At 54.2% G+C, this 27,581-nt stretch overlaps 1 protein-coding gene across 2 annotated transcripts; it reads right to left on the reverse strand.

Moving 5' to 3' along the window:
- Positions 1–3,588: 3,588 nt before the first annotated feature.
- ARHGEF37 (Rho guanine nucleotide exchange factor 37) lies at positions 3,589–16,224 on the reverse strand. Of its 2 annotated transcripts, XM_064161801.1 has the most exons (13): positions 15,950–16,224; positions 13,740–13,957; positions 13,204–13,327; positions 12,638–12,785; positions 11,537–11,736; positions 10,823–10,953; positions 10,163–10,267; positions 8,091–8,201; positions 6,630–6,959; positions 5,666–5,794; positions 5,109–5,304; positions 4,488–4,660; positions 3,589–4,133 (listed from the first exon to the last, which is right to left on the reverse strand). In XM_064161801.1, exons 2-13 carry the CDS (start codon positions 13,941–13,943, stop codon positions 3,924–3,926), a joined length of 2,061 nt encoding a protein of 686 aa, XP_064017871.1. In that variant the 5' UTR covers positions 13,944–13,957; positions 15,950–16,224; the 3' UTR covers positions 3,589–3,923. The 2 variants fall into 2 exon arrangements, with proteins under 2 accessions (XP_064017871.1, XP_064017872.1); XM_064161802.1 differs by lacking the exon at positions 8,091–8,201.
- Positions 16,225–27,581: the final 11,357 nt, after the last annotated feature.

Raw genomic sequence — 27,581 nt, forward strand, 5'->3', positions numbered from 1 at the left:
TGCCTCCATTTGGAGATGTGCTCTGTGGCTTCCCACTCTGTTTGCAGCACTCCCCACAAAGCAGGGGAGAGCAGAGTCTGAGCTGCCACCATCCTGCTCTCCAGCATGTGGCCAGGCTGACACCGTGCACCTCAGGGACATGGCTGTATACTGTCACATCCCACGGGTGGACACTATCCAAATGCCTGCAAGTCCAGAATATGAATCAGCCTGGACAGGAGTGTACAGCAGATTTTGGACAGCCTGAGCTGCCCAGAAGGCTCTTCCAGCAATCAGGCTGTGCCAGTGCCTAACCTCTTGCAGGTTGGTGGGCAGGTTGTGGTCAGCAGTGCCTGCCTGGCACCATTTGCAGATCAGCCTTGGGCATAGCAAGACCCTGACTTAGCACATGTTTCCCTCCACCCTGCACAGCCTTGCTCCCGTGGTGGTGAGCCACAGCACAGTGGCACCTGGCCAGGGTGATGCCTAACCTTGACCTGACCTCCTGGCGAGGAGCCGTCCCTGCCTGGCTGTCCCCCCTGTGCCCTGAGCCACAAGCATGTTCCACCAGGCCAGCCAAAGCATTCCTCCTAGGAGAGCTGTCCTTGCTGGGCTATTTAAAGGCGCATTTGTGCCCTTTAATCCCCCTCGTGTTTAGGCTGGAAGAGCCCCATACTCTCCGGTGACTCCGAGGGGGGACTTCCAGGCTCGAGGCAGCAGCAGGTGAAATCGTGGGAGACGTGAAGGATGTCAGTGCCATGTGTCCTGCAGCCAAATACTAGGCCATGTCCTGGGGAAGGTTCCGTGACCATCAAGGTTGACAGCAAGACTGGTGTGTACTGCAGAGCCCAGCTCACCACTTTGGAACCAAAAACCAAAGGAGCTGCACTAATCCCCTTCTTCCTAGTGGTGGTGTCCATGTGCTCTGGCTGCTGTCAGGACCTCAGGTAGGCAGAGCACTGGTGTCACTGCCACCAGACTGGGTGCTGGTGCTGGCTGGCTCAGAACCATACAAAGGAGCATCTTGGTGCCTTATCTGCACCCAGTTTGGAGCACAATGGCATTGTCTGGCAGAGGGCAGGCAGCTAGTGCATGTTCTTGGTGTGCTGTCACCTCCTGCCAGCTATGTCTGTGGATTGTGCATGACTGTTTCCTCCTTGTGCTTCATGTCTCAGCCCTGGCCAGAGCTGGTAGATGGACATTTGATGAGAGATGGACATAGAGTGGGGACCAGGAGAGGGAGCAAGGGGCCTAGGACACCTCACAACAGCCTGCACCCCCCATGCTGATTGCTGGCAGGTGAAAGAGCTCCTTCTATCCAGCCCTGACCCACAGGCACCACTGGTGGTGGGTGGAAGGAGAGAAAGGGGAGCTATTGCTTCAGAGCACATGAAATCCAGAGTCCTGGTGAGCGGGACAGGGAAAGCCCAACCAGTTTTATAAGCTGCCTGTCAAGTCCTGCCCACCACAGGTCTCCTTCTAGTAGGCAAATCAGGGCACAGGCAACTGCAGTTTTTTGTAACTCCATGTCCTGCTGTCACCTTTCACCCTCTGAAGGGTCCTGGGCACCTGCAGACTGTGGAGGCAGGACCTGCCTGAGTTGCTAACTCCTGCAGTTGCCTGTGTTGGTGTGGGGCTGATTGCATCTGTGCCCCGCTGAGCTGGCAGGAAGGTGGCTCGGGAGGGAAATCTGACCTGATGTGATTTGATTAGGAACGGAAAAGTACGGAGGAGCCATCAGCAACAAGCTGGAGGTGTGAGCCCTGCTGCTGCAGGAGCCCATCAGCCTTTCCCCAGGCTGGGACCATCCCCACACAATTTCCCCAGCTCCAGTGCTGCAGTCCCCTCCAAGAATTCATGTGGGTGAGCATTTTCTTAGGGATTTCGTTGGCATTTGGGTGGAGGTAGCAAGCCTTCAGCTTCCCCACAGATAAATCCTCAAGCCCCTGAATGTACAAAAGAGGGTGAGCCCAACAAGCAGCTCTGCCTACCTGGAGCTATATGTGGGGTTCACAGAGAAAGCAGAGCCACATCTGAAGCCTGTTCCCACCTGCCTGGCACTCACCTCGTCCCTTTTCACACGGTGCAAGCTTGTATGAGGACATCTCTACTCCCCTGCCCCCCCATAGCTGCAGCCGCGGGGCAGCACCCCAGGAACCCGCACCCAGCCACCATTCCGCAGGCAGCCCGTGGGTGGCCGAGCGTGCCGCCTTGCTGCTGGGCACGGCACAGGAGTCGGCATGCCAGTGCTCGCCTGCCAGGCCACTGCACCTTTGATGCGGGAAGCAGCAGGTGCCCAGGGCAGCCAGGACGACGCCAGGCTGCTGCACCGGCGGGTGCCTCCACGCTTCACTGCCTGCGGTGAGCGAGCGGTGGGCAGCAAGGCACCACAGATGGAGCTCTCCGGTAGAGGGAACATGGAGCCCCCCTGAGGGCTGCAGCCAGGAGCTGCTGAATTCCCCCCTGATACCCTGTCAGCTCTGCCGTGGGAACAGTTCCTCCTCGGAGCCCCATCAGCATCACGTAACAGCACAGCACAGGAGCAAGCCGGGGGGGGGGTGGGGGGGTGGGGTGGGGAACGGCGGCACAGAGATGTGATGCCTTCATCAGGGGAGGCAGAGAGCCCTGTCCCCCTCCCCAGATGAAATCTTAGGTCAAGGACCGACCGAGTCGGGTTGATTCTCCCCAAAACGTGTTGCATGGAGTCTGTGTATGGGGAGCAGATGTGTGTCAAACCGCCGGACGTCTGTGTGGGTCGGCAGTGGGGGCAGGATAGAGTCCCGGGAGCTGTGCTGGTGGTTCCCGGCCCCAAGCGGCGCCGGCCGGGAGGGAAGCGGTGCACAGCTCGCCTTGATCTCAAAGGTCTTTTCCATCTCAAACCACACTGTGATGCCGCCGCTGCCCCGGCTCCCGCCCGCCCCGCCGCCTCGGGCTGTCCGCACGCCGCCCAAGGACACCGAGCCTCCACCTCCGCAGCCTGCCAGCGCCGCGAACCGGCGCTCCCAGCGCCCCACAAGGCGCCCGGGCGGCGGGCGGGCGGCTCCGCCACCTCGCGGCCGCGCTGCCACCGCGCTGGGCTGGCACAGCGCCGCGGCACGGCCCCGAGTCGGGGGGCATCGTCGGCACGGGAGTGGCACAGAGACAGCGTAATATATTGTATTGTCGGCATAGGGTCACACGGAACAGCGTGGGCGGCGTACACAGCGGGTCTCGTCACCACAGCTCCAAGTGCCCCGGGAACGGCGCCAGTGGCATCAACCCCAATGCCCTGCAGATCGATGCTAGGAGCGGTGCTCAGTGGCCAGGAGGGCTGGGGAGGATCCCCGACCCTGGAACTCGCTTCCCATCGCTGGCACTGTTGAGACCTTTAGCAACACTTGAAGGCTGCACTGCCAAAGGGACCACAATGGCACACCAGGGTATGGACCCAGGCTGGTGTGACACCCTGGTGAGGAGTGGGGACTCATGTCATCAGAGCAGTTCCATCTCACACTGTGTTCATACCAGCACTGTGCCAACAGCCCCAGATGCTCTGTGCTCGGTTGAAGAGCCCCTCTGCAGCACTGCACCCTTTGCAGCTCCATCCTGATGCAACTGGGAACAACGCTGTCTTATCATCCCTAGGGGCATTTTTGTCACTGATATGGGTTTCAGAAAGTCCCTGGAAAACTGCAGCCACCTGCCCTTACTCCCTCAAGCTCCTCTCCTTTGTGGGACATAGCATCCCAACACCTATTCATCAAAACATCCTCCTGACCGCTGTCCCTTGCATCTACATCCCCTGCCAGATGCCCCCTGTATTCTGCCAGATGCTTCCACCACTTTCTAAGCCTGGGGCCACCACAACCACCCTGCTCCAGCATCTCCTGTGATCAGTTGTCAGGTGCCAAGCAGAGAGCTCTCATCTGATGAGGCCTGTGCCCCTGGGTGCAGGCTGGCTGTGCTCACACAGGCAAGCTCCAGCCCATGGGCTGCTGCATGGGGACGGTCACCAGGTAGCTGGAGGGCACATAGCCCCTCTGGCCATTCACCTCCACCAGGCTCCACTCCTTGCTCCCTTTCTTGTCGTGTGGTTCCAGCACCACCACAGGCTGCCCTTCCTGGAGGCTCACTTCCTGCGGACTCCTGGCTTTGAAGGAGAAGCCAGCAACAACCTGAAAAGGCAGGAGAAGGAGTGTGGAATACCATGCTGGAGACGAGACTCAAGGGGGAAAGGACATAGATGGCAGGGCAGGACTTAGAGCCGACATGGAAGTAACTTCCAAGGGGCCAGCATAGTACTGCCATCAATGGAGGGACAGTTCTCTTGCTCTGTCCACCCTAGGTCCCAGCAAGGCAGACACCAGGTGTTGTGACACTCTCCTGCTAGGCACATGGCTGCACATGGCTGCCCACCTGCGTGCTGGAAAAGCGGGCCCACCTTCCCACCCACACAGTGCATGTGCAGCAGCTGGCATGGAGTTGGTGGGATTGCTAAGAATGGTTCAGAGAGGTGTCCCCACTCTCACCTGGAAAGCTGGGGTGAAGGAGGCCACCTGGGGCCTGGGAGCTTCAGGTAATGCACATGAATGTCGCCTTCTCTCTGTGCTGCTTTCCGGGTCTTGTGCCTGCACCCCAGGCTGCTGGCCTTGTACTGGGCAATAGGGCTGGAGTTTTCCAGCAGGTACAAACCCTCGGGGACCTGGAGGACATGCACACACATGAGGTCCTGTTGCATGGCACGTAAAGGAGAGAGGAATGGCAAGTGGAGGGGAGAGGAATGACAACTTGGCTGTTCCCTGGAATGGCAGAGCAGCCCCGTTCAAACTGATCCATCACTAGGGAACATTCAGCAACACCTCCCACCAAGAGGGGTTTCAAGACACTCCAGTGTGCGTGGGGTTCTCTTTTTCCAGCCGTGATGAGCCACATGCCCATGAGCTCCCCCTTGCGGAGAAACCTGAACTCTACAGCAAATGGCTACAGGTGCAGCTGGCAAGGCAGAGGTGGGTTTGGGCTGAGTAAACCCTGAGAGTGAGGATCCAGGAGGCAAAGGCCTGCTGTTCCATTCAAGAGGAGGAAGGGGTTTGGATTTGTTTTCTGACCCTGGTGCTGAGGCCGGTAGAGGCTTCCCATAGTGCTCACAATACCTCCAGCATCCACCAGCCATCTGTTCGTGTTCCCCTTAGTGTCCACACTTTGCAGCAGAGCTACAATTTGTCCCTTGTGCAAGGTCAGGTCCAAGTCTTTGCTGCCACTGATGTTGCTTGTCACTTGGTAAAGTTTGTCTGGGCCATGCTTGCTCACGAGGGAAAGGACTTTCTGCTCTTCAGCAGGGTTCAGAGGCTAGCAGTGAGCAAGAAACACAAGAGAGATGAGACAAGTGGGATACTAACACTCTCCAAGTACATGTGCTCTCCTTTATAGCCACATCTCAGTGAGGGGTTAGAGGAGAAACTCATTCACACTGTCTGTTCTACCTCATGGTATGGAGACAAGTGTCCAGAAACAGAAGAGATAAAACTATTTGATCCCTGATTATTTCCAGCCAAGCACTGTCAGGGTCTTAGGGAAAATCTTGTGACTGTGTCAACCCCTGCACCACTTTCTGAGTCAACCTCCCCCTCAAAGAATTGTTCTGCACTGGGAAGTCACAGTCCTAGCCCTTCCTCCAGCTAGACTGAGAAAGTCCCTTCCCAGCTCCTACCTGTGTCACAGGGCTCGGTGTGACTGTCTCAAATGTCTGGCAGAAGGTGCGGAGCTGAGTACCAGACTGCTCCAATGAGTCTTCCACCATCTTCCTGAAATTGGGCAGAGGCATGTGGCCATGGGGCATCTGTGAAGACAGATCAGAAAGGGCCTTGAGGAGGCAAAACACTGTGGGTAGGATCAAAAGAAAAGGATCAGGAAAAGGGGGGGTGAGAAAGTGAGATAACAGACTTTATTGTTAAAGCTGCTCTCTGGCTTTGAGCCACCTGCCCTAGGCATGGCAGTCACAAACAGGGCTCTTGGGCTGTACTCAGCCTGCTGCAGCAGTCCCTGGGACATGCTGTCTTGTCCCAAGCACAGAGTTTGGCCCATCTGACTAAAAACGGAGACAGGTAAATGTAGCTCTGGAGGGTAGATGCCTGCAGTGTAAGCATCCCAGGCTGTGAATCCACCCTCGTGACTAAGTATGTACGAGCAAGTGCCTGAGAGGATAGCTACTGCATGTTCACATCTTGGTCACAGGTCAGGGCTCTGGCCAGACCCACCACATTTACAAGGAGTGCTGTGCAGTGAGGAGTCCTGAGACGTATTTCCAGGGGATGGAGGTTCAAGGGATGCTTGTTCCTGAGACCAGGAGCTATGTTTCTCCTCCTTGACCTCCCAGCACCAGGGCTCTCGGGAGCTCAGAGTTAACACTCAATGTCTCATGCAGCACATCAATAAATTACCAGTGCTGTCCTCAAAGCAGAACAGTTGATAGGAGTGAAGAAGAGACAGTCTGGCTTTCCCTAGGCCAAGGGAAGGAGAGATCATTTAACAAATGCTAGGCAGGGAGCTGTGTCTGCAAGGGCAGGCTTGGCCTACAGCACACCTTTAGTGCCCAGACATCCAAACCTGAAGAAGGTAGCTCTGGCTCAGCACGTACACCAGTTTGAGCACATCGACCGAAGGGACACTCTCACCTGCTCCAGCTCCTTTTCTGCCTGGTGCAGGACCTTGGCAGCCAAATCCAGTTGCAGGGTGCTGAAGGAGCACAGAATCTGCTCCAGGAGCTCTAGAGCCACCTGGTTGAATCGTGGAAGCTCAGCCACGAGCAGGGAATTGATGGCAAGATAGGTGTTCATGGCTGCTTCCTCGTCATATGTCACACTGCCCATCTCACTCTTCCGCTCCTGAATCTCCTCATAGTCCAGCAGCTTGTCCAGGCGCTTCTTGACCAGCTGTTGTGGCCCCACCAGCATGTCTGAGAGGCTGCAGAGGGGCTGGTAAACCAGGCTGTCCAGCCGCCGCTTCTGCGGGGTGAGAACACAAAGCTTGACGTGAGCCCCTCAGACAGCCCAACTGTCTGCACAGAAGAACAGACTCATGGACCTGTTGAAAGGCTTGTGTGGAGTGAGGACCATCTGAGATAGCTTTCCCTGAAGACATCTAAGATGCTGACCAAAGCAAACCCTTGGCAGAGAACAGTCGTGAATGCTGTTATTCCATGCAAATCAAGGTCCCATGGGCCAAAGAAGGTTCTGCAGTGACTACCCCATGCAGGTCATAGCATCCTAATTTGACAGAGTCACTCAGCCCAAGGTCTGTGTGGTTATTCTGCATACCCTCCCTCCCCATGCTGACACTCCCTGAGGACACTGGCATCCAGGTGTAGGGTTCAGACTGCCCAGCCATACTCTCCACTGCTTAGGCTGCATTCACCACCCCAAGAGGGAGTCCTAGAGAAGTAGGCAGGGGTGTTGGAAGGAGACAGATGGTGTGCTCTTGGACTCCCAGAGGCAAGTATGGATGCCCACAAGGTGTGGATAAGTTAGATTGAGGTTTGCTGGCAAACACCTTGAGTGAGTCAAATAAACAGTAAGCCTGGTTTCCCACCCATCTTCATGGCTGGCTGTGAACACGCCAGGGCCCTGAAGGCACAAAGTCTTTAGTAGAGCAGCTTCACTAAGTCTCCATTCACACCCCTACTCACAGCCCATTTAAGGGTCTTCAGCTGCTACTTGAACATTGCTGTGTGTGAAATGGTTTCTGCCTCTACCTCCTGAGTGAAACTTGGACCTCTGCTGCAGGCAGCTCATTTCCTGGATCGATCCTTCAGATGGAAATTGCAGCTTGTCTCCAGCGCTGGATAGACTTTGGAGGTGTGTTCTAGCCATGTCTCCTTGTGTTTCCTGGATGGACCACGGAGATGGTTCTTCATTTCATATGTCTTGGACTGCTAATAGACCCTGTTACCTGTCTCTTTTGTGTTCAGGCCCCAGGGAACTGTGCTTGTTGGTGAAGATGCTGCCTGCTCTTGGGTCGCTCTCAGCTGTTAGCTGCTATGTGTTGGAACCAGACTTCGCTGTACCCTGGCAGAAAGTTTGAGAGCAATGCCTGGCTGCTGTGACCCTGAAGGAGATATACAGGGAAGGGGCACTCACAAACTCTGGGAAAGCAGTGCAATGGAGATACTCTGCAAAACGCTGGTACTGTTGGGCAGGTCCCTCATCAAGCTGCAGATCACGCTTGTGTGGAGTGGGCAACAGGAAGGCCTGAAAGGGAGAAAGCCATCAGACATGACCTGCATGACCTGCCCAACATCAGCTAACCCATCTGTAACCCATGTCTGCGCTCCCAAAACATGCCAGTGCCCCAGCTTGGGTGCTTTGTGCAGCAGCCTAGTGGGACTGATACTCTGGGCTACTCTTGTCTGTACACCAGGGAGCTCACTCAGGTGTTAATGAACCTCTCCATCTGAACAGGGGTCGTGGCCCAGCTTGCAAGGTGGCAAGGCCACCCTGTGGCCCCAGGCAGTCTGCCCCATCTTGATGTTGCCTGATGCTTTCATGCTTGTCTTTGAGGCTCCAGTAGCTCCATGGAGTTTCTTGCATTTGTGTACAAAATCTTCCCACCAGCTCTGCATGGAGAGATTGGTGGGAAAGGAAACCAGTTAGGGATGGCTTGGGTAGATGTTCCTCTGCTTTGAGAGGCTTTGGTCTAATGTTAACACCATGGGCAGCAACTTCCTTCCTGCCTGGAAACAGATTTTGAATCACCATCTCTAGAACCAAAGAAGAGAGCACTGAGTTCCCAGAGCTCCAGCCTGGTGCTGGTGCCAAGAGAAGACTGGGCTCAGCTTCAGTGCCTCTTGAAGCACTGCTCCTGCAGTCAGCCCTGGAGCAGCAGGGGTGGTTTGATTGTCATCAGCTGTGGCTGCCATGGGTCTCTGAGAATGCCCTGATCTCTGTCCTGAATCTTGTCTTTTAACACGTGGTCATGTTTAGGAGACTCTTCTTTTGCTGCCCTCCTTGCCACAGGAGGGACTGGAGACTGACATCTAAAAGAGAAAAGGGATTTATCCTTTGAGGAGCTGGGGACAGCTCTGAGACGTGTGCTTTTTCCCAAGCCTGCAGGGGCTCCTAGACAAGCAGAAGTGTCTGTGATGATCGTCAAGATTTCCTACTCATTGTGGTGAGGGCACTGGTACAGACAGATACAGAAGAGGGAACTGCCAGTCAGAGCAAACAGAGATCAAACTGTGTCTGCTCTATGAGAACATATCTTCATTGGCTCCTCAGGATGTCTTTGAGAAGCTTTCAAAAGGAGAGAGAGAGAGGACATGCATGCAGCCCCACCTCTAGCAGCTCCTCTGAAGATGCATCCAAGCTCCAGCATGACTCCTAACCACAAGTCATTATCTAGGCTGCTCAGACTACTCGCAGACAATTGGTGTTCTGGCTGAAGGCAGGAAGCTGGCTTACAGAGATGCAGCTCACTCAGGGCCAGTGCCAGGCAGATCCTGAGGAGCACTTAATGTTCCTAGGAATGGTCAGCTATTCTGCTAGCTGATGCCACATCTCACTGGCATGCATATTGCCATCCTCATGCATTTTATTCTAATCCCATTTTATCCATTCTTTAAGCTACAAGGAGCCTCTCTGTCCCTTTGTCCTCCTTCCCACCCCGATATGTCAGTACTTTAATGACAAGGTCTTTTCAGCCCTTGAATTGCTGCTTTCTGAACCCTCTGCCATTTCCTGAGACTGTCCTGGTAACAGTGCTTGGGGATTTCAGGTTCATTGCTCATACTTTCACTTCCCTCAAAGGCACCAAGGGATTTCCATGAGAAAAATCACAGCAGCTCCTTAACCAGGTCATTTCAGAAGGGAATCTTGCTGTTCCCTTGATTTGGAAACACTTCTGCCTTGTACTAGTTTTGCCAGAATTCCCAGGCTGAACAGCACTTAGCCTTCTCAGCTACTTAATGCCATGAAATGATGATCAGTTTAAGGACCAATTAGTCTCAAATGGCACCCAGCTCAGACAGTGTCAACGAAGCCTTGACTTTGTTTTAAGCTCTGCTTGATCTGAGTGATCCCCCAGCATGTCTTTAGGCAAGTCATTGAACATCCCTAACCAACAATGGCTTCAGTAGGGCTTGAAAGTATTCTGCAACCCAAGGAAGGGTCCCTGAGATCTGGGCCAACCCCCCTACATGTTATCAGGTTTTTACCTCTAAGTGGCCCAGGTAGGATGCCACGTTCTCCTTCAGCACAGCCACGCTGGAAGCCACACATTGGAACTTCTCCTCCAGGTCATCGTACTCTCTGTCCTCTGTCTGTAAGGCAAGAGGCATCTTATCCCCAGCATGGGCGGCCAGGCAATGCCTCAGGCAGGGCCACTGCCTCTCACTGCGTAGTAGTTGGGTACCGGCTTAAAGCTCACAGTGCTGGGAACAGGCAGGTGAGACCCTGAGAGGCTGTGAGAATTTGAGAAGGGCCAAGATCTAGGGTGCTTAGCATGCAAGGAGAAAGGGCTTTTGGTGTGGTTGTGATGCTGGGGAACACGAGGATCTCTCCTTTCCCTAGAGTGCCTGAGAACCCTGTGGGTCTTTTGGGGGGCCAAAGCACTCCCCTACAGTGCTCCGAGGCAGGAAGCCAGGTGTGCACCTGCATCCCTCCTGCTCTGCCGAGCCGCACCGGCGCCAAGCTTAAGCTTCTCAGGACTGTAGCTATGGCTCCTGTGACAGCCTGAGCCACTGGGTGTCAGCATTGACCGCACCACCTCGGCTCCGCTCTCCTGCTGCTGCCAAAGCTCTGGGAAGACTGCAGAAAGCTCCAGAAACGACCCGAGCCGAGTCAGGTCTGCAGGAGGTGGGGCGCGGGCTGCTCACCTTGGCCACGATGCCAGCCTCCTGCATGAGGAGCCGGCTGAGCCGTGTGGTCTTCTTGGCGATGGAGTGCGTGTTGAGGCGCGCCAGGCGCTCCCGCAGCGTCAGCTGCTCCGCCTTGTTGTATTTGGTGGCTGCCTCGGGTAGCAGGGTGAGAGGGAAAAAGATAAGGAGAGTAAACTTGAGGGCAACATCCTCAGCAGCCTGAGCGGGCAACAGAGGCGAGCAGCAGCGAAGGTCGCAGGGCTGACAAGTGGTGATGGGCAGGATAAGCACAACACACATCAGAGAAGGGCAGCCTGCGGGAAAAGCGCTCTGAAAACCCAAAACGAAGAGGGAGCTGCTGCTTAAGAGGGCCTTGATTTCTTCCACCCCAAGGTCAGGACTTTTCCTCTCTGTTCCTCAGCTCCAGGAATGCAAACAAACTGGTTTTGTGCTTAGTGGCCCCCATGCCATGCTGCTCCTGCAGCCTCCAGTCTTGCCCAGAGTGGCATTTGGACCAGAGAAGTGCCCAGAACTGCCTGCACCATGCCAGGAGCTGCCTGCAGGAGTCAGCAGCTCCACCAAGCAGGATAGGTGGAGGGTAAGAAAGCTCTGGACTGATTTAAGTGGGAATTAAAGCAATTCCAAGAGCAGACTGCTGGGGCTGGGATGGGGGTTTCAGAACCCATGCCTTCACCGTGCTCCTCACCTGTGCTTTGCCCTCTGCCCACTCACCTACTTCTCTGCGCCGTTTGTACTCATTGATGTTGGCATTAACTTGGACCATAGCTCGGACAGCTGCCTGCAGGGCTGGGTAGGTACTGGCACTGGTAGGGGTATTCTCCAGGATCTTCCCCAGCAGCAGTGGGTATTTGGTCACCCTCTGCACTGGCATCACCAGGAAGAAGCTGAGGTCCGATGCACCTGTGTGAGGCCTAATGGAGAGGGGAATTGCTCAAGACTGGCATGGAGGACTGCTTGCCTGCCCCGCCACTCCTCCCAGCTTCTCTGCAAGCATTTTAGGAAGACAGCAGCCCCTCTCCCGTTACAGGAGAGCTTTGCTGCCTTGGACCCGCACAGGAGTTGTGCTCAGCAGCCATGAAGGGTTCCTGGCTGTGAACCTCTGTCTCCTGCCACCTGCAGGGCCACTCGCCCTGGGATCACTGGCATGGAGACAGTATCCCTGCCAGCCCCGAAGGCAGTGCCAGCCCCGGGCAAATGCCCTGCCCGCCTGAACAGTGCTGCCCTTGTTTAGCTGGGAGGCACGGGATGGGTGCTTGCTCCAGTGGCAATGGGGAGGGAGAGTGAGGGCAAAGCAAAGTGCAGGCAGGCTGCAGGCAGGATTTCCCTTCTATCTGCACACAAAGCATCCTCATTCGGGAGTCACATCACCTGTGCCCTCCAGTAACAGCAAATCTCAGCGTCTCCTGTGCTGCCACTCCTGCTTACCCTGGCTCAAACCATGTTTGTGACACCTTGGCAGTTCATGAGATGTTTAGGAGGTCCTCTAAGGCCCCCTTGGTGAAGTCGGGGAACATGTGCCATCCATGGGTACAGCCTCCTAGGCTGTTGAGCTGGCAGGAGCTGTGAGTGCCATCCTATCCCTTGTTTTGGAGTCTCTGATAAAAGACCACAAACTTGTAGTGCCCTTGTGGTAAATGGTGCCAAGGACGTGTCGGAGACTACACCAGGCAATGCCACAAAGGTGATGGCCATGATACTAGGCTCAGCCTGCTAGCATGTACTCATGCAGGTAGCTTGCCCAGGGAGGAGAAGGGAAAGATCAGTATGAAAAACAGGGAGAGGGAGGTGGTAGCCTCAGCAGCAGATACCTACACTGTTGCTTTCAGGGTCTCCAAGATCTCTTCCTGCAGCCTGGGGTCCTTGTGGTAGCTCTCCACCAGCAGGAGGGCATGATCATAACTGGCACAGTAGATCTTGTAGACAGTCTCCATCTCATCCTTGAACTCCTGGAACAGAGTGCCTGGGAAGGGAGAGTGAGGCTGGAAAGGATGGTCCTTCCATATGCCCTCAGAAAGGTGGAGGTCTCTCTGCAGCCTGCTAGAAGGATGAATCTAGCAGAGTAGTTCCAGTCAAACACGCCAGGGTAGTTCTCTGCACCCTGTGCATCTCAGCTACACTGGACATGTTGCTGTCCTGTTTACCCTCTCATTTTCTAAAGTTTGGGTGTATCTGTTTTGCCCCTGTGAAGTGGACAGGAGTGGCTGCTTGTGGGTGGTGCTGTGCAAGCAGCACTGCTTCCTGGAGCTAAGGGAGGTGCAGGAAGTGTCAGGGCAGGTGGGCTGGGGGCTGCATTCAGGCACAGCACCAGGAAGTGGCACTGCCAGCACCAGAAAAGGTGTGGGTAATTGTGGGCCAGCCCTCAACGCTGCACCACTTACTGATGCAGAGCAGCTGCTCATGCTCCTGGGTGGCCATGGCCTCAAGATCCTTCAGAAACCGTCTGGAGACGTGAAGGATGTCATCGATGTTAGAGAAGAGTCCCTCCAGGTCAAGGTCAGGCAGCTGAAGGGAACAGAGATGCCTTAGGGTAAGTCAGAAACATCAGCCAAAAGTGAACCATGTGTTCTAGAGGCACTCACACCCTGCTGACCACTCTTGTCCCATGTGACACCCAAGGAGACGGAACAATGCTCTGTTTCAGGAGTCATTAGGGATGCTGAAACCTGACTGTGCTCCTAAGTGGGGCAATGAGGTTTTCCTGTGTTACAGCTGCAGGGTTAAAGCTGCAAGATTGCTATCCTGGGCCAAAACCAACATTTGTCCAACCTAAGGCCTCAGCTGAAGAAGGGGAGCTGGGGAAGGTGGAAGGTGAGTACATGGTGACCTCCCTACAGTGATGTGGGCATCTTGCAGGTCTTGACAGATTCACCCTACAGCCCCCCTCCAGGGGCTGGAGGCACATACCCCATCTCACCTGCTTTTTCTGGAGGTGTGCCCGGATGTCCAACACACAGAACTGAATGTTGTGGACATAACTGGCCTCAGTGGTGATGAGCTCCTCCACAGACAGCCGCTGGTTCAGCTCCATTTTGTCGCATGGTACCACCTCCTCATAGACTGCCTCCTCAGTCTCAGTTGTGTCCTCATCATCAGACTCTGCCCCATGGGTGCTTGCCATCTCAGCAGAACACTCTGCAGGGGGTGGCAGACAGTTAGGGACAGGCTGTAGCAAGGGCAGCCCCAGGACCAGTGTTCTGGTACCAAATTAGCTCAGTGCCCATGTTCCCTCCCATGTGCTAGGGATACTCCCAGTATATCCCTACAAACACTCAAGCCATCTGCATTTACAAGGAAGTGTCAGATTATAAACAACAAAGTCCTGCAAGCCAGGAGTGGGCTGGCTATGAAGTGCAGACACCCACAGGTGGCAGGCAGGGATGCACACACACATGCCCAAATTCCAGCAGCACATACAGAGAAGAGAAGCCCCAGTTGCAGGCAGGGACCCAGCAGCACTCGCCCATCACTGGGACTGCACAGGTGCTGGTTCCCAGAAGCAGTCTGAGGTTTGCCACCTCTGCTCCCACTCCTTGCTGCCAGGACTAGCTGTTCCCTCCCCGCCTTGACTGCTGGCACCTGGCATGTTGCCTTGCCTTCAAGAGTCCTATTCAGAGTACAAAGAATGTTTTTGCAGTGCTTGAACAAGACTCTTCTGTGGCAGAGAGAGATGATTTACAAGTGACAGGGACGGGGGGGAGAAGCTGGCAAAGCCTTGGGTACCTCTGTCAGAGATTCAGCCCCCACTGTGGAATGCCTGTGCCCTGCCCAGCACAGTCTGCTCCCCTCTCCCCTCTGTCTGTGGAGAGCAAGAAAATTCAGAACTGATTCATGCAATTTCCTTCTCGGGGAACACCCTCTGCTCTGACTGATACTGAGGAGGATGGAGCAGCTCCCAAGGCATCATGGATAGTGCTTGGTCCCAGGCAGGAGGCCTTGAGAGAGAGGAAGACAGCACAGCCCATGCCAGCTCAGCAGACAGCTCAGCTGGGTCCAGGCCCTGGCCAGGGGCAGGGATGCTGCCAGGTGGCCTGTTGGTGGAGCCTGCAGAGGAGGTAGCTTGGTATGATAAAAGCAAGACAGCAGAAGCAGCAGCACAGGGAAGGCAGCTCTGTCTCTGCTGCTTGCCCAACTAGTGCCAATCTCCACACGACTGTCAGCTAGGGCATCACATGCCACATCCCCATTTCAGAGGCTGCAGCCTCGGCACCTGCAGAGGGAGCAGGGAGAGGGATTGACAGGGCAGGCCAAGTCTCCACTTGGGGATAGGTCCAGCACAAGCAGGTCATGCTATCACAAGCACCAAGCTGTGTGAATCTTGCCTCCGGGTGCATGTCCACTGCTGCAGTGGAGGAGAGCTGGGCTTGGCACAGCAAAAAAATGCATGTGAGAAGGTATGGGACTTCCACATGCCTTACAGGGACATGCTACCCTGCCAGCTGTCATCCCTGTGGATTTGGCTGCTGCCTCTGCCTGTGGCACGGCATTGGCCACTACCAGACATAGGGAGTAGGAAACACTCTCCTGTGCCCCTTGGGTGTCTCAGAGGCACCCAGACAGAAGAACGCCCATCACGGACTGTGGGACAGGCCTACTGTCCTCTGCCAGTGGCTGACAGCTAAACCCTCACTCAAAGGAAGGGCTGCAGTGAAGGCAAGAGGAAAGTGAGAGACGTGAGAGAGACCCTGCAGGTTAGGGGCATGCAGGCACTGCAATGTCACTGCTTGCTTCAGCAGCATCCCCCAGAGCATGTAACTGCTTTAGGAGGTTGTCCCCAAGCTGAGGAGACCTTTTTCCTCCGCTTACCCCCATGGCCTGAAACATCAGCAGACCAGGGGAATCATGGGGGAAATGAAGTATTTCTGGGCAGCGCTGGACCAGGCAGGGAGAGCAGGAGCAGGTTTCATTCTCCATCCGCCTGCATTTGCAGTATCACTGTCGCCTCGGTGGCTCCCAGTATTCCTGCCCGTAACGTGGGGACAGGCAGCGACCCCAGCCAGCACCCGCGACCCGCCCCGGGGGATGTAGTGCTGCCGGCTCAGGACCCGTCGCTCCCACGGCACTGCCACCCCCTCCGCCCCGCGCTGCCCCGGCGTCACCTCCGCCTCTCGAAGCCCCAGCTCTTACCTGCGGAGAGGCAGCGGCTGGTGCCGGGCAGCTGCGCCCGGCTGCAGCCGCGCTCCTGCCGCCTGCGGGCAGCTAACGCTGAACCCGCCGCGCCGTAGCCGGGTGGCACGGCTGGCGCGGGCAGGACGGGCGAGAGCCTGGCACGGCTGCGCTCCTGTGGCGGGTGAGCCCCTGGTATGTGTGAGCCCCTGCCACGGGGTATCGCCCCCTGCTCCCACCCCGCGCAGGGAGCGCGGCCGCGGGCGGGCAGCGGCGGTCAGATGAGCGGCGACGCGGTCGCTGCGCAAGCCCGTGGCGGCGGAGGGCTGGCGGCCGGCCAGGCAGCAGGGCTGGCAGCTGGTGCTCGCCGCCTCCGCCGGCAGCCGGAGGTGGGAGGGAGGCGGCCGAGGAAAAGCGACCCGGGGGAGATGCTGCAGCAGTGGGGTGGTGGGAGCCCATCATCTGCAAAAGGAGCTAGACCTCCAAGTGCCACACCTGGGTCTGTGTTAGCTCCCATCATGGGAGCCGCAGCCCCCTCTTTTCCCCCTGTCCATCCCAGTGTCCATCCCTCCATTCCTGTGTCTTCAATCCTCAACCATGTGGCAGCACAGCCCCCAGCAGAGCAACCCCCAGGGTCTGGTGGCTTGTGCTGGGTGGCAGCTCTGGCTGAAGGGCAGGGGATGCATTGTCTCACTCCTGCTGTAAATAAAGTTCTCTCTGTCTTTATATGGCCTTGTTACAAGCTCCAGTGCTTTGCTGTCTCGGTGCTAGCCATGGCAGCCTGGCCGATGCCTTGGTGCTCCCACAGCCCACCCACGAACGCACAGGCTCTGCCTGTGTTATCCCCCAGCCACCCCTCTGCTCTGCCAGCCCTTCCCAGCTGCTCAGCCATGGAAAAGGCTTCAGAGCAAACAGAAACAAAAATGTAACCAAAGAAGTGGTTGCACAGATTAGGCCATTGGTAGCTGGTGGATGTTGGGCACGAAGTTATTTTTCACTCGTGAGGTGTTTCCATCCTTATAAACAAGCTATTGAGAAGAGAGAGGCTGATCTGCAGCCAGCTCCCACAGCTGGGAGCTCCTCCTCGGCCTGGCCACAGGAAGGGGATGGCAGCACTTGGGTTTTTCCAGGCTAATCCAGTGTCCAAAACATGTCACAGCTAAAAGGACTTTGCATCTTTCAGTGACTCACGCAGGTCACAGGCAGTGTCTGTGTCTAAAGCCAAATCTCCTCACAGGCTGGGATGAACTCTTTAATGCAGCCCTTCTTTCTGTGTCTATTGCTAGGAGTGTGAGTCTGTCATTCCAGCTGAGGTGCAGGGTCTGACAGGGGCTGGGCATGGGGGCCTGCACACATCTACCCCATTGGCTTCCACCTAGTGCTGGTCCTAGGAAGGCCAGCCTGCCTCACTACTTTCTCTGCCTGCATCCTGTCCTGCCCACAGAAGGGATGAGTGCAGCTTGTGGGGCTGAGCTGGGGACCCCACAGCAAGAGCACGAAACTATTCACCATTGTCCCTGCGCTGAAGGGATGCTGCAGCACAGCAGAGCAGTTGTGGATGGCTAAGAAGAGGAGACACACTGCAAGAAGAGCCAGGGATGTGAAAAGGCAGAAGTGCTAACGCCTAGGCAAGTCTTCAGTGGAGAAGCCAACACACAGCAATATCCCCTGTCCTGGGTGGCTGGGGAGAGGCCACCTCGTGAGAAGCTGGTGCAAATATGGGCTTATGGAGTATAATCTGCATAGGGATAGGTAGCGAGGGTTTTACCTGGCTGTGGCCCTGGGAACACAGATGTCCTTCCTCCCTTGCAGGTGACAGCAGAGATTTAGTCTTCCCCTAGGCACTTTCTGAAGCTGCAAAACACTTGGCCAGGCAGCCTTTGAGCTGGCATTACAGTGATGTCAGTTCTCCAGTTCCATACCTGGGCAGGGGCTCTTCTCTGTCCAATGAAGCCATCATGCCTGGAAGTTCATCACCATCACTTTGCTCCCATCAGCATCCTGTGTCTGATCACACCATGGCACAAACCACACTCCCACAGCTGCTGACAATCTGGCAGGGCTGTGCTTCCCCCTCAGACATCATCCTTGCCACACTGGAGCCAGCACAGTGGGGAGGCATCCCTGGCTACCTGCTCCACCCCTGCCAGCTCACACTACAGGTGTTGCCTGGGGCATATTTCCCATTCCAGTTCAGTTTCTCAGATGCTGGTTAACCTGGCTCCAGCGGATTCCTTGCAGGATGGCCTCACCGTGGGTCCTTGTGGGGAGCAGCTGACACCTCCTTCTCCCATTGTGAGCTGTTTCCTTCCTGCTCTGCCACTGGCACCACACTCCTCACGGCCAGTTCCGGGGCTGGGGTTACTGCAGCTCTGTTCAACTTGTCACAGTGCTGTCACCACCCCAGGGCTCCCCAGGGAGGTGTGAGAGCAGGCTGACTGCCCTGGCCTGGCTCTCCTTACAAGAGGAAAGGAAACAGGGGCCGTCTGGTGGAGCATGACTGTTCGTGTTGCACGTCGAGGCGTTGTGCTCAGGTTAAGTCAAGCTTAAGAGTCCTAATGGAGTGGGCTGTCCCTGGCACTCTCAGCATCAACACCCTTGTGGGCAGCCAGCACTTTACCCCGCCAACATGAAAGCTGGCAGGCAGTGGCAGGGCACGGTACTACATGGAGGACCATATGTGGGAGCCTGGAGCTGCTGTGGAGCATGGCACAGAGGCAGGACTAGCTCGTTCCACAACAGAACCAGATTTGTGTAACCTCATTGCAAAACTGTTTTTGCACTATGATTCTCACAGAGCAAATTCCATGGCACCACCCAGCCCTCTTCATACCCACCACCAGTGCAGGAATGCTCTGCCAGCTCTTTTCTGGCCATGTTTAAAGAAAAAGCAACCCTAGGCTGCTGGTGGGACACGGGAGTCCCATAACACTCCTCATGTGACAACCACAGAGCCAGTCCAGAGGCTAGAGAAATACCTGCTTGATGGTGGTGGGCTCTGGCCCAAAATAAACATTGTGGTAAAAGCACCAGCAAGAGGAAGGCAGCTCTGCAGGGCTGGAGGCTGCAGCTGCCTGAGCCAAGTTCAGGCAGGAACATGCAGCTGGCCAATCTGGGAAGAAGGCATCATCTCGCTGAAAAAGGTGATTATTACCCCTCTATGTCTCACCCCAAACTTCTGCTGGCTCCTGAAAAGCCATTTGCTGTCAACAAGAATTTTCCCAGCTACTCAGAACCTGAAAGCTCAATCTGCTCAGATGAAAGCTGAAGCCATCAGAGGGCTCTCTGGGAACACAGCAGAGATAAGCTTTGAGTTCGGCAGAGCTTGCTCAGAAAATAAACACAACTTCCAGCCATGCAAGGAAAGCACAACAGTTCAGGCTGTGCCTAATAACAACAGGCAGGGGTTCCACTCCAAACTGCAGGTTTGCACAGGAAAGTTACATTTCCTCCATTTAATGTTTTCCATTATTACTGCTCGTTGGATTTCTTTCCTGCCTTGAAAGGAGTTTGTGGCCACACGCTGCTATCACAGCCATTCGTGGTGGAAATGAAAACATGGGAGGAAAATAGCAGCTCAAGAATGTGTTTGCAGGTGTGTCCTAATCACTGAACGTCTTCCCACACTGCAGGTCTAGGAAGTGGACTTTGCCTCCGACACCCTTGCTTGTGTGTGCTGTGCAAAGCAGAGGAATTTGAGCTAAGGTGCTAGGTGAAGGAGGAAAAGGCCTGTGAATTGAAGGTGTTCATATTGCTGAGATGGCCACCAGCATGATCAGCTCCTGAAAAACCAGGTGGATGTCATTCCTTTTGCTTCCTTCTTTTCTTCCCAGCTAACATAACCTCTGCTTAAATCCTCCATGGGAGGGAAGGAGAGTCTGCATACCTGCTTGGGACAATCCCATCCATGTACTTTAACTGGGCTCTGCTGAAGGCTTGCTCCAGTGGTGTAAAAGGAGCTGCAGACTCCAGCCTCATGGCTGGGAGGCACTGTCTGCAGCACAAGGCAGAGCACAGCCTAAAAATAAGCAGATAGAATTTGATCCAAGTAGAATAAATGCAGAGCTAGCTCTGTATTTCTAAGAGGGCCTTTCTATTTATGGACCTTAGGCAGACCTCCTTCACAGAGGCTTCATCACTCCTTGGCTTCTCTGAGGCTGCAGCAGCTCAAGTCTCCTGTATTAGTCTCAAGCTTAGTCCTTGAAGCTTCATGTTCACTAGCCTCTGTGGTCCTTCCCTCCCTCCATCAACTCTGCTGCCTTGTATTGTTTTTCTTACCCCAAGACCTCCATTTCTTTCCCAGGGCTGGTCACTCTGTGCATTTCACCCCTCCTGTTATCAGCTGATGGTGAGGGTAACTCAGGGAGAAAGCCAAATGCTAGTTTGGGGGCACTGAATGAAGAAGTATTTGCCATTCTGCCCAGGCCATTGTCTGCTCTCTCAGGACCATTGTGAAGCAGTGCTCTGCTGGGAGCCCTCTACCATCTCATGCTTGAAGAACCAACCAGTACTGATACTTATTCTTTCCTTCTTCCCATAGTGCAGGGATGCTGGTGGCTGCCTTTCTTGTGGGTATCTCAGCTGCTGCTGGATAGCAGCTTGCTGAGGACCACAATTACTCAGTCAACAAACACGTCATTTTGTCAGGGTTGTGGTCTGCAAGGTCACCCATTCCATCTCTGCCCATCAAAGACACAGCCACTTGGCCCTTCCCATGGGACACGACAGGCACTTAGTCTCTGCCTCTCCTCTGGCTCAGTCTGGAAAGCCATGGACAAGCAGCACACAGAGGTGTGCACAGTTCATGGACACCTGGGCAGGGATGCCAGGGAGTGATGGAGGTGACTGCAGCACCTCACAGCTTTGAGAGGAAGAACAAATGCCTCCAGACCAGTCCAACCCCAGCTGGGACCACCAACACCCCATTACAACAGGGCAGTGTCAATGACAAAGCTCCATGCCCAAAGCTAATGCACCATTCCCACCAAGCACCTTCTGCCTGGAGTGAGACATGAGAAAAGTAAGAACAGTTTGGAAAATTCTGGTGGTTTATGCTGATTAGTCATTTCCACTGATCAAACCAACATCTTCTCCCTGCCTGACTCGGTACAGTTTCTGCTCCTGCCGAGTCATTACCACCACCCACCCGCAGAGCTGGAGCTCCACCGCCTACCTCCCAGCAGCATGCCTCCTCCCAGCAGCTTTCGCTCTGGGCCACCCATGTGCCCGGGCACCCAGGCACCCTGATGCCCACCCAGGCACCCTGATGCCCACCCCACCTCTGGGTACAGTTGCTTTCCTGCAGATGGTGAGGGCACAAGAAGATAAGCAGAGGCACATCCCCTTGAGATTCACCTTCTCCTCTGGGATCAGGTACCTCTGGAGTCCACCAGCACCCGCTCCTCCAGGCAAATTCCTGCAAGAGTGGTTATTCTGGGTCCACTGAAATAGCTGCTGCCTGCATGGGAGACGTTGCAGGAGCTGAGTTCTCTTGTTTGATAGGGAAACACAGGGTGGGAAGGAAGCAAGAGCAGTCCTTTAAAGCTGCCAAGCCAGTTCGTTTGCAGTCTCTGCATCTCTTGTTCCACTGACGCAACTGGGAGTGCCTCTGCCTTGACAGGGCTTGAGTCTGCCGCAGGCGAGCGTAACAGCAGCCTCCAAGAGAGGCATCATCGTGTGCTGTTTCACTACTGAAGGAAGAGAGCCCAGGAATATTAGCCCACAGCATACTAAGGACACCTAAGGCAAAGATCTTTCAGTAAGCCACCAGCTCCATGCACTGCCAGGAAGCAGGGCAGGGGTGCACAGCCTCAGAGCCTTGTGCACTGGGCTTGGGGAGCCCATGGCCAAGGGCCTTGTCAGGTGAGCAGCCTAATGCCTGGGTTCCCACTTCGTTTTTTGAGCAGACAAACAACCAAGCAGGGAGAACTGGGTGCCTACAGTGAAGGCCATGGAGACCTAGGGGTGGGAAGCTGCTTGGCACTAAAGGAGGTCTGGCTGCAGATCCCTAGCAGGACAGTGCTGGTGGGGCTGCCACATACCAAGGGTGAGATGACAGAAATGTGGCTGAACAAAACCAGAAGAGGTGAAAAGAGGCCAAGGTAGAAGGAGAGTTGAAGGGGAGAGGTCAAGGGATCCCTGGAGCCCCAGCAGCAGCAGAGAGGCTGCATGACCAGCTCATGGTGTTGCCCACACACCCTTCTTTACCCACCTCCTCACATCTTAGCAAGGAAAATGTTTTGCTAGGGTGGAGTTTGCTGTAGAAAAAGAAATCAACTGCCAATACCATGGAATACAAAAGGATGGCCAGGAGTCCTAAGTGCTGGTGGCACTGAGGTCTGCCAACTGAGAGTCTCCCATTCAGCCTGGGCACCATATGTCCAGGCTCTGTGCCCCCATAGAGTTCAGCATGCCCCTCTGCCCCACTGTACCTGTCAGGTTATCCCAACTCCAGCAACGTGGGGCTTCCTGCCAAACCAGCAGCACCCAGCCAGTTGCTGTCAATGTGCTGTGCCTGCCAGTCACTTTGGCTGGAAGCAGAGCTCCCCTGTATGTCAGCAGCCATTGCTCCATCTCCTTCCCTGCAGCCACAAGATGACTGTAGCATCAGAGTGACATTCCCATCATTAATGTGTGTAGATGAGATGCCAGCGACGGCTCCTCTGCCTGCCCTGACTCACCAGTCTAAATCCCAGGTGCAGGTCTTCACCCCAGGCCATGATGGTGGACAGCCACCAGCCTTGACACTTTCTAGTTAGACTTCTCTGACAAGGCTTGGGTCCTGCTTTTTGCCAGGGGGGATCACTGAGCCACTCAGCAAGGATGGGAAGGAAACATGGTTCATGTAGTTGGATGAGGTGTCCAGCAAGATGCCCAACCAGGCCTCCCACCTTGGGATACAGTGCTGAACATGGGGGAGAGAGGAAAAACCTGCTAGGGCAGATCAGTTGTTACAGGCAGGAAAAAAAAGACAGAAGGAAAGAGATGTTACCTGTGGAGAAACATTGACTGTGTCCAGAAATGATCTGAAAAAGGGCAGAGGTAGCAAAGTGATCTGGTTTGTAACCAGCACTGAGACCTTTAGAGCAGACCAGACAGGATCAGGCTATGAGGAGCTGCCAGAACCCCTTCCCGGAGTGACAGGACAGTAAGGCAGCCAAGCAAACACAGGCAAAAGCAAAGCAAACATACAAACAATCTTAATGTTGGTAGACAAGTGATGGGCTCTGATCAGTGTATGTCCTCCCAGGAAGGTCATTTTGGGAGTAAATGTTAAATGATGTTTCAAAAATATCTGGAGCAGAGAAAGAAGAAAATTCAGTGTTGGAAGCGTGTAGGAAAGAAACAGAGGGTGAGAAAGGAAACACTGCCACTGTGCCAGTGATGTGCCTACGCTCAGGAGCCTGCATGTGGATTTGGCTCTTCCCATTGCTTCCATCTCAAGAAGGATATGAAAGAGAAGGGAAGCAGGAATGACCCAAGTGCTGTAGCAGCCTCTGGAAAGGTGATGACAGAGAGGGTGTGATACAGATCTGCACCATCCTGGGAGGAATGTGAAGGTATGGAGGGATGGTTACTCATCATCTCTTCCAGTACAGGACTACAAGCTCCAAATTACCTGGAGGGAAACTGAAAACAAGGAAAAGGAAGTGGTTCTCAGTGTGCTGTATAGTTAAACTGTGTGGCTCCTCACCACAGGATGTGACAGATGTGAGATGTTTAAACAGGAACTGGATGAATTCATGGAAGAAAAATCATTTGGGTTATTAAATACAAAGAACCAATAAGTCCTCCTTAAGGTGGAAAAATTGGTGGGAGCTGGGGGACTATTCTCAGGAAGTCTTGCTGTGCCCTTACTCTGTTCTTCTGTAAACACCTACCACAGGCTGCAGCTGGAGCCAGGATATTGGCCTAGAGAAACTGTTACATGGCTCTTAATTTTTGTCAAACCACTGCCCTGAGATGAAGCCACAGATCAGGCAGCTCCCCAGGAGCGTGGCACACCATGTCCTCACCTTTGGGTTGCTCAGGCTGCTCCAGCTGCAGGTTCTACAGGGAGGCAGCCCCACACCTAGGGGTCGACCTGACCCATGCTGCATACTGGACCAGTCCTGCCACCACGAGATGGTCCTGTTCCCTTTGGTTTGAAGACAACATTTGATAACAATAGGCTGAAGTTCACTATTGTTCTTGAAACAGTTTTTGGAGTGCCTCAACATCCTTCTGGCTAGGCCTCCTCTGGATCTCCTCTGGATTTTCAGGCAGCATGCAGCCTAAGGATAACAAGTATTTCTGTTGCTAGCAACCCTTTGGTGATGTCCTTGAGACAAAGGAGGAGTAAAGAGCCTGGAAATGAAGGGATACTACAACACAAGTTTTGGTCACAAAAAAAAAAAAAAAAAACCAACACCCTAAAAACCCAAAAAACTTTAAAAAATGTCTTTGACAGAATTTGGTCCCACCTCTTTCACCAGCCCACAAATCTGCATGCACACCTCCACTCCACTGCTTAATGCTCACAAGAGCTGCAATTAGCTTCAAGGTGGCAGGAACAAGGTATTTGGACAGGGCAGCTGGCTCCAGTGTCTTCTGTTTGCCCACTGCCATGCAGCCTGATGATGTGATCTGATGCCTGTGGTAGCCAGGCAGCCCTGCTGAATTTAGTCTGAGTCTGGAGATTTCAGAACATCATCTCCAGTTCCTCAGGGTGATAAAGCAGACCTCACAGCAAGGGCACACAAAGAGATGCTGTCATGTGCCTGGAGTTCCCTGCAATGCACCAGTTCTCAGCAGCTGTGTACCAGCTGCTGCGTGCAGAGACGTGGCTCCACTGGCTTTAATGGGAAGACCTGAGTCTGGTCTGTCTTGTGTGTTGTTTGGAACAGGGTCTAGAAGAGGTGAAACAAGGACAAACATCTATTTTTAGAAACGTTTGCTTACAGGATAGTTTTTCACAAGGTTAACTGACAGGGCTTCATGTGTTCCTGAACTGAACACAGCCTTCACAGCGTGGGTCACTCTGGCAGCTTGGGAAATGAATAGGACACTCTGGGGCCAAATGATCCTTTATGTAGTTCCTGTCCCAGCCTGCCATGAGAAATCATCCTGGTACAGCAGCACAGAGATGCTGGGGATATCCAGCACCGTGGTGGCAGAGAGCTCCCACCCAGGACCTGCTCCTGTTTTGACTTAGTGCATTGCTGCTGCAGTTTGTGCTGCAGCATCCATGGGATGGTCTGAGTGCATTGCCCACCTTTTGGCCACCAGTGATGCCAGACAGAGGAATGTTTTCACCTGCTGTATCCCATGGCTGTAGCAGATCCACTCTTGGGTGAACATCAAACACTCATTTCTTCTCCTCTGGTCTCAGACCTTTCTGTGTCCCCTGCAGAGGGGTGGCAGGTCTCATATAACTGAATTTTCCTGGGGAGCTTCAAAACTATGTAAATCACCTGCCTCAGACAGCATGTTGGGTGCCATCCCTAGGAGCCTGGGTACCATAAGGGGAGGCATGACTCAACCACAGCATACCTTCCCCTCCTTTGGAGACCTGGGGGGACTTTGTGTTCTGCCTACAGCAGGATTACAAAAGACATTGTGACAGCAGGGGAACTGCCTCACTTAGGAGAGAGGTGACGAGTCTAGCACCTGAGTCACATGAGATTTTGATCTGCTCTCCAGGCACCAGTGGCCTCTGGACACCAGGCCAGCAGCACCTGTAATGATAAGCCATCATTGCAGCGTGACATTCTTGTGCCAGGTGTCAGATGCCACCACATAGATGTGGTCTCGCAGACCCAAAGGAGATGGCTGCAGAAGGGAGCCAGGGTGCAAGAGTTCTGCCTCATGTGGTGACAACAAAAATGCCACTATTCCCACTCAGTTTCAGTGCCAACAAGACCAAGCACAAAGCAGCAGCTAGCAGAGCTGCATTCCAGTCATCAAGCTGCTCTGGCAGCTGAATCTGGTTGCGGACTGCCAGAGGTGCCCTCCTGTTCTGTAGCAGAGATCAGACCCTGCCAGCACCAGTTCCATTTGGTGGAGGATGGTGCAGAGGTAGCTTGTGCTGCTCATGATGGAGCTGCAGTCAGTGCAGGCTTGCCCCTAGTTGGAATTGCTCCCAATTTTGTGTCAGAGATGTTGGTGAAGCACTCAGCTCTTCATGGCACCCAGCTACTTCCCAGGACACTCAGATGACTGGCTCTGCACCTCTGTGCAGCAGGCAGCAGCTGAGTCTACTGCCAGAAAACACAATGGCCCAAAGCTGCCTGGCTGTGTCACAGAACCCAGATTAAGTTGTCCCCACAGACTCTCGGAGAACCACTGACTGGCAGGAGCTGGGAGAGACCTCTGGAGATCATCCAGTCCAACCCCTCTGCTAATGCAGATACTCCTAGATCAGGTTACCTACATTGCTGGCATCCAGCTCTGAGCATGAAACTGGAGCTGCCTTGTTTGGAGCATGGGCACAGAAAGCTGAGAGCTGCCCACAAGATCCTGTAGAGCCATTTTTGTGTTTGCTTGCATGTTGGCCAAAGCACCTAACATGGACACCTGCTTTTGCAAACCATGGCCTCTGTTTCAGGCTGAGCTGCTGTTCACTGGTGCTGAAGTTAGCCAAAGACTCACCACTAAAGGAGCCCTTGAAAGAGCTTGCTCTCAAGAGCATCAAAGCAGGACAGCCTGTTCCCTTTTCATCTGCTCACTCTGCTCCTCTGAAGATAAGTGGGACCCACAATGTGTGACTGCTGCTCCGGAGATGTGGAGCAAGGCCTTGTGCATTAAGGGGCTGATTGATTGGTTAGTGATATTTCCAGTACTGTGCTGACAATAGCATGTGATGAGCCTTTCCCCTTATCTGGCACTTTCCACCCTGTGCTTTTCACAAATGCTAATGAACCAGAGCTCGTGATGGTCTTTGGGGGAGGGGAGAGAAAAAAATCAGACACAATCAAACAGTATCTCTCAGCCAGTGCTTGGCTTTGTTGTTTGGTTGGGGTTTTTCGTTTGGTTTTACCTCAGCGAGAATCAGCTTTTGAATGATGTAAAAAGCTGCTCCATTGAGTAGAGAAGATATTCAGGCCTGCAGGTGACTGTTGGAGAGCATAAGATACAAGTGGATCCTACCCTGGGAGGACATGATCACAAAGGGGCAGGAGCCCCAGGTTTCCAGGCCCTGGAAGCACCTGCTCTGGTCTGAGTCCAAACCCTGGAACTGCCCAGTGGCATCCCAGTGTCATGACCTTGTGTATGGCTTCTAGGAGATAGGACTTGACATCCATGGGAGCTGGTCTCCTGTGAATGTCCCCCTGGATCTAGAATTCAGGAGGGGAGCCTAGGAAATACCATGTTTGAAAATCAAAGAGACAGTTACAAACAAACTCCTGGAGAGATGAGGCTCCCCTCTGCTGTACCATCATCTCCAGGCTCTCTGTGGTGCTCTCAAACATGGTTTTCTTTCCAGTCTTGTGAGGAAGCAACTTGCTTTAAAAAAATGGTGGAAACTGTAATGTCCTGGCTCCACAGCACTGACTCCATGGCCCCCGAGGAGGCGCTGATAAAAGCCACCACATGATGTGCTCTTAGTGATAAAATCACCAGACTCAGCAGCCCTTGATTGGGTCCCTCATCTGCAATCTGCTCGAGTGCTGAT

Source organism: Pogoniulus pusillus, chromosome 22 (assembly GCF_015220805.1).
Source record: "Pogoniulus pusillus isolate bPogPus1 chromosome 22, bPogPus1.pri, whole genome shotgun sequence".
In the NCBI taxonomy this organism is placed as follows: Eukaryota; Metazoa; Chordata; class Aves; order Piciformes; family Lybiidae; genus Pogoniulus; species Pogoniulus pusillus.

What these genes read in the sequence shown, in the direction of transcription:
- ARHGEF37 (XM_064161801.1), bottom strand. Translation starts at nt 13,943, where the DNA reads ATGGCAAGCACCCATGGGGCAGAGTCTGATGATGAGGACACAACTGAG. An exon ending in TGAGCAGCTGCTCTGCATCA is followed by an intron (nt 12,786 to 13,203) that starts GTAAGTGGTGCA and finishes CTCCCTTCCCAG; the next exon opens with GCACTCTGTTCCAGGAGTTC. An exon ending in CAAACGGCGCAGAGAAGTAG is followed by an intron (nt 10,954 to 11,536) that starts GTGAGTGGGCAG and finishes TACCCGAGGCAG; the next exon opens with CCACCAAATACAACAAGGCG.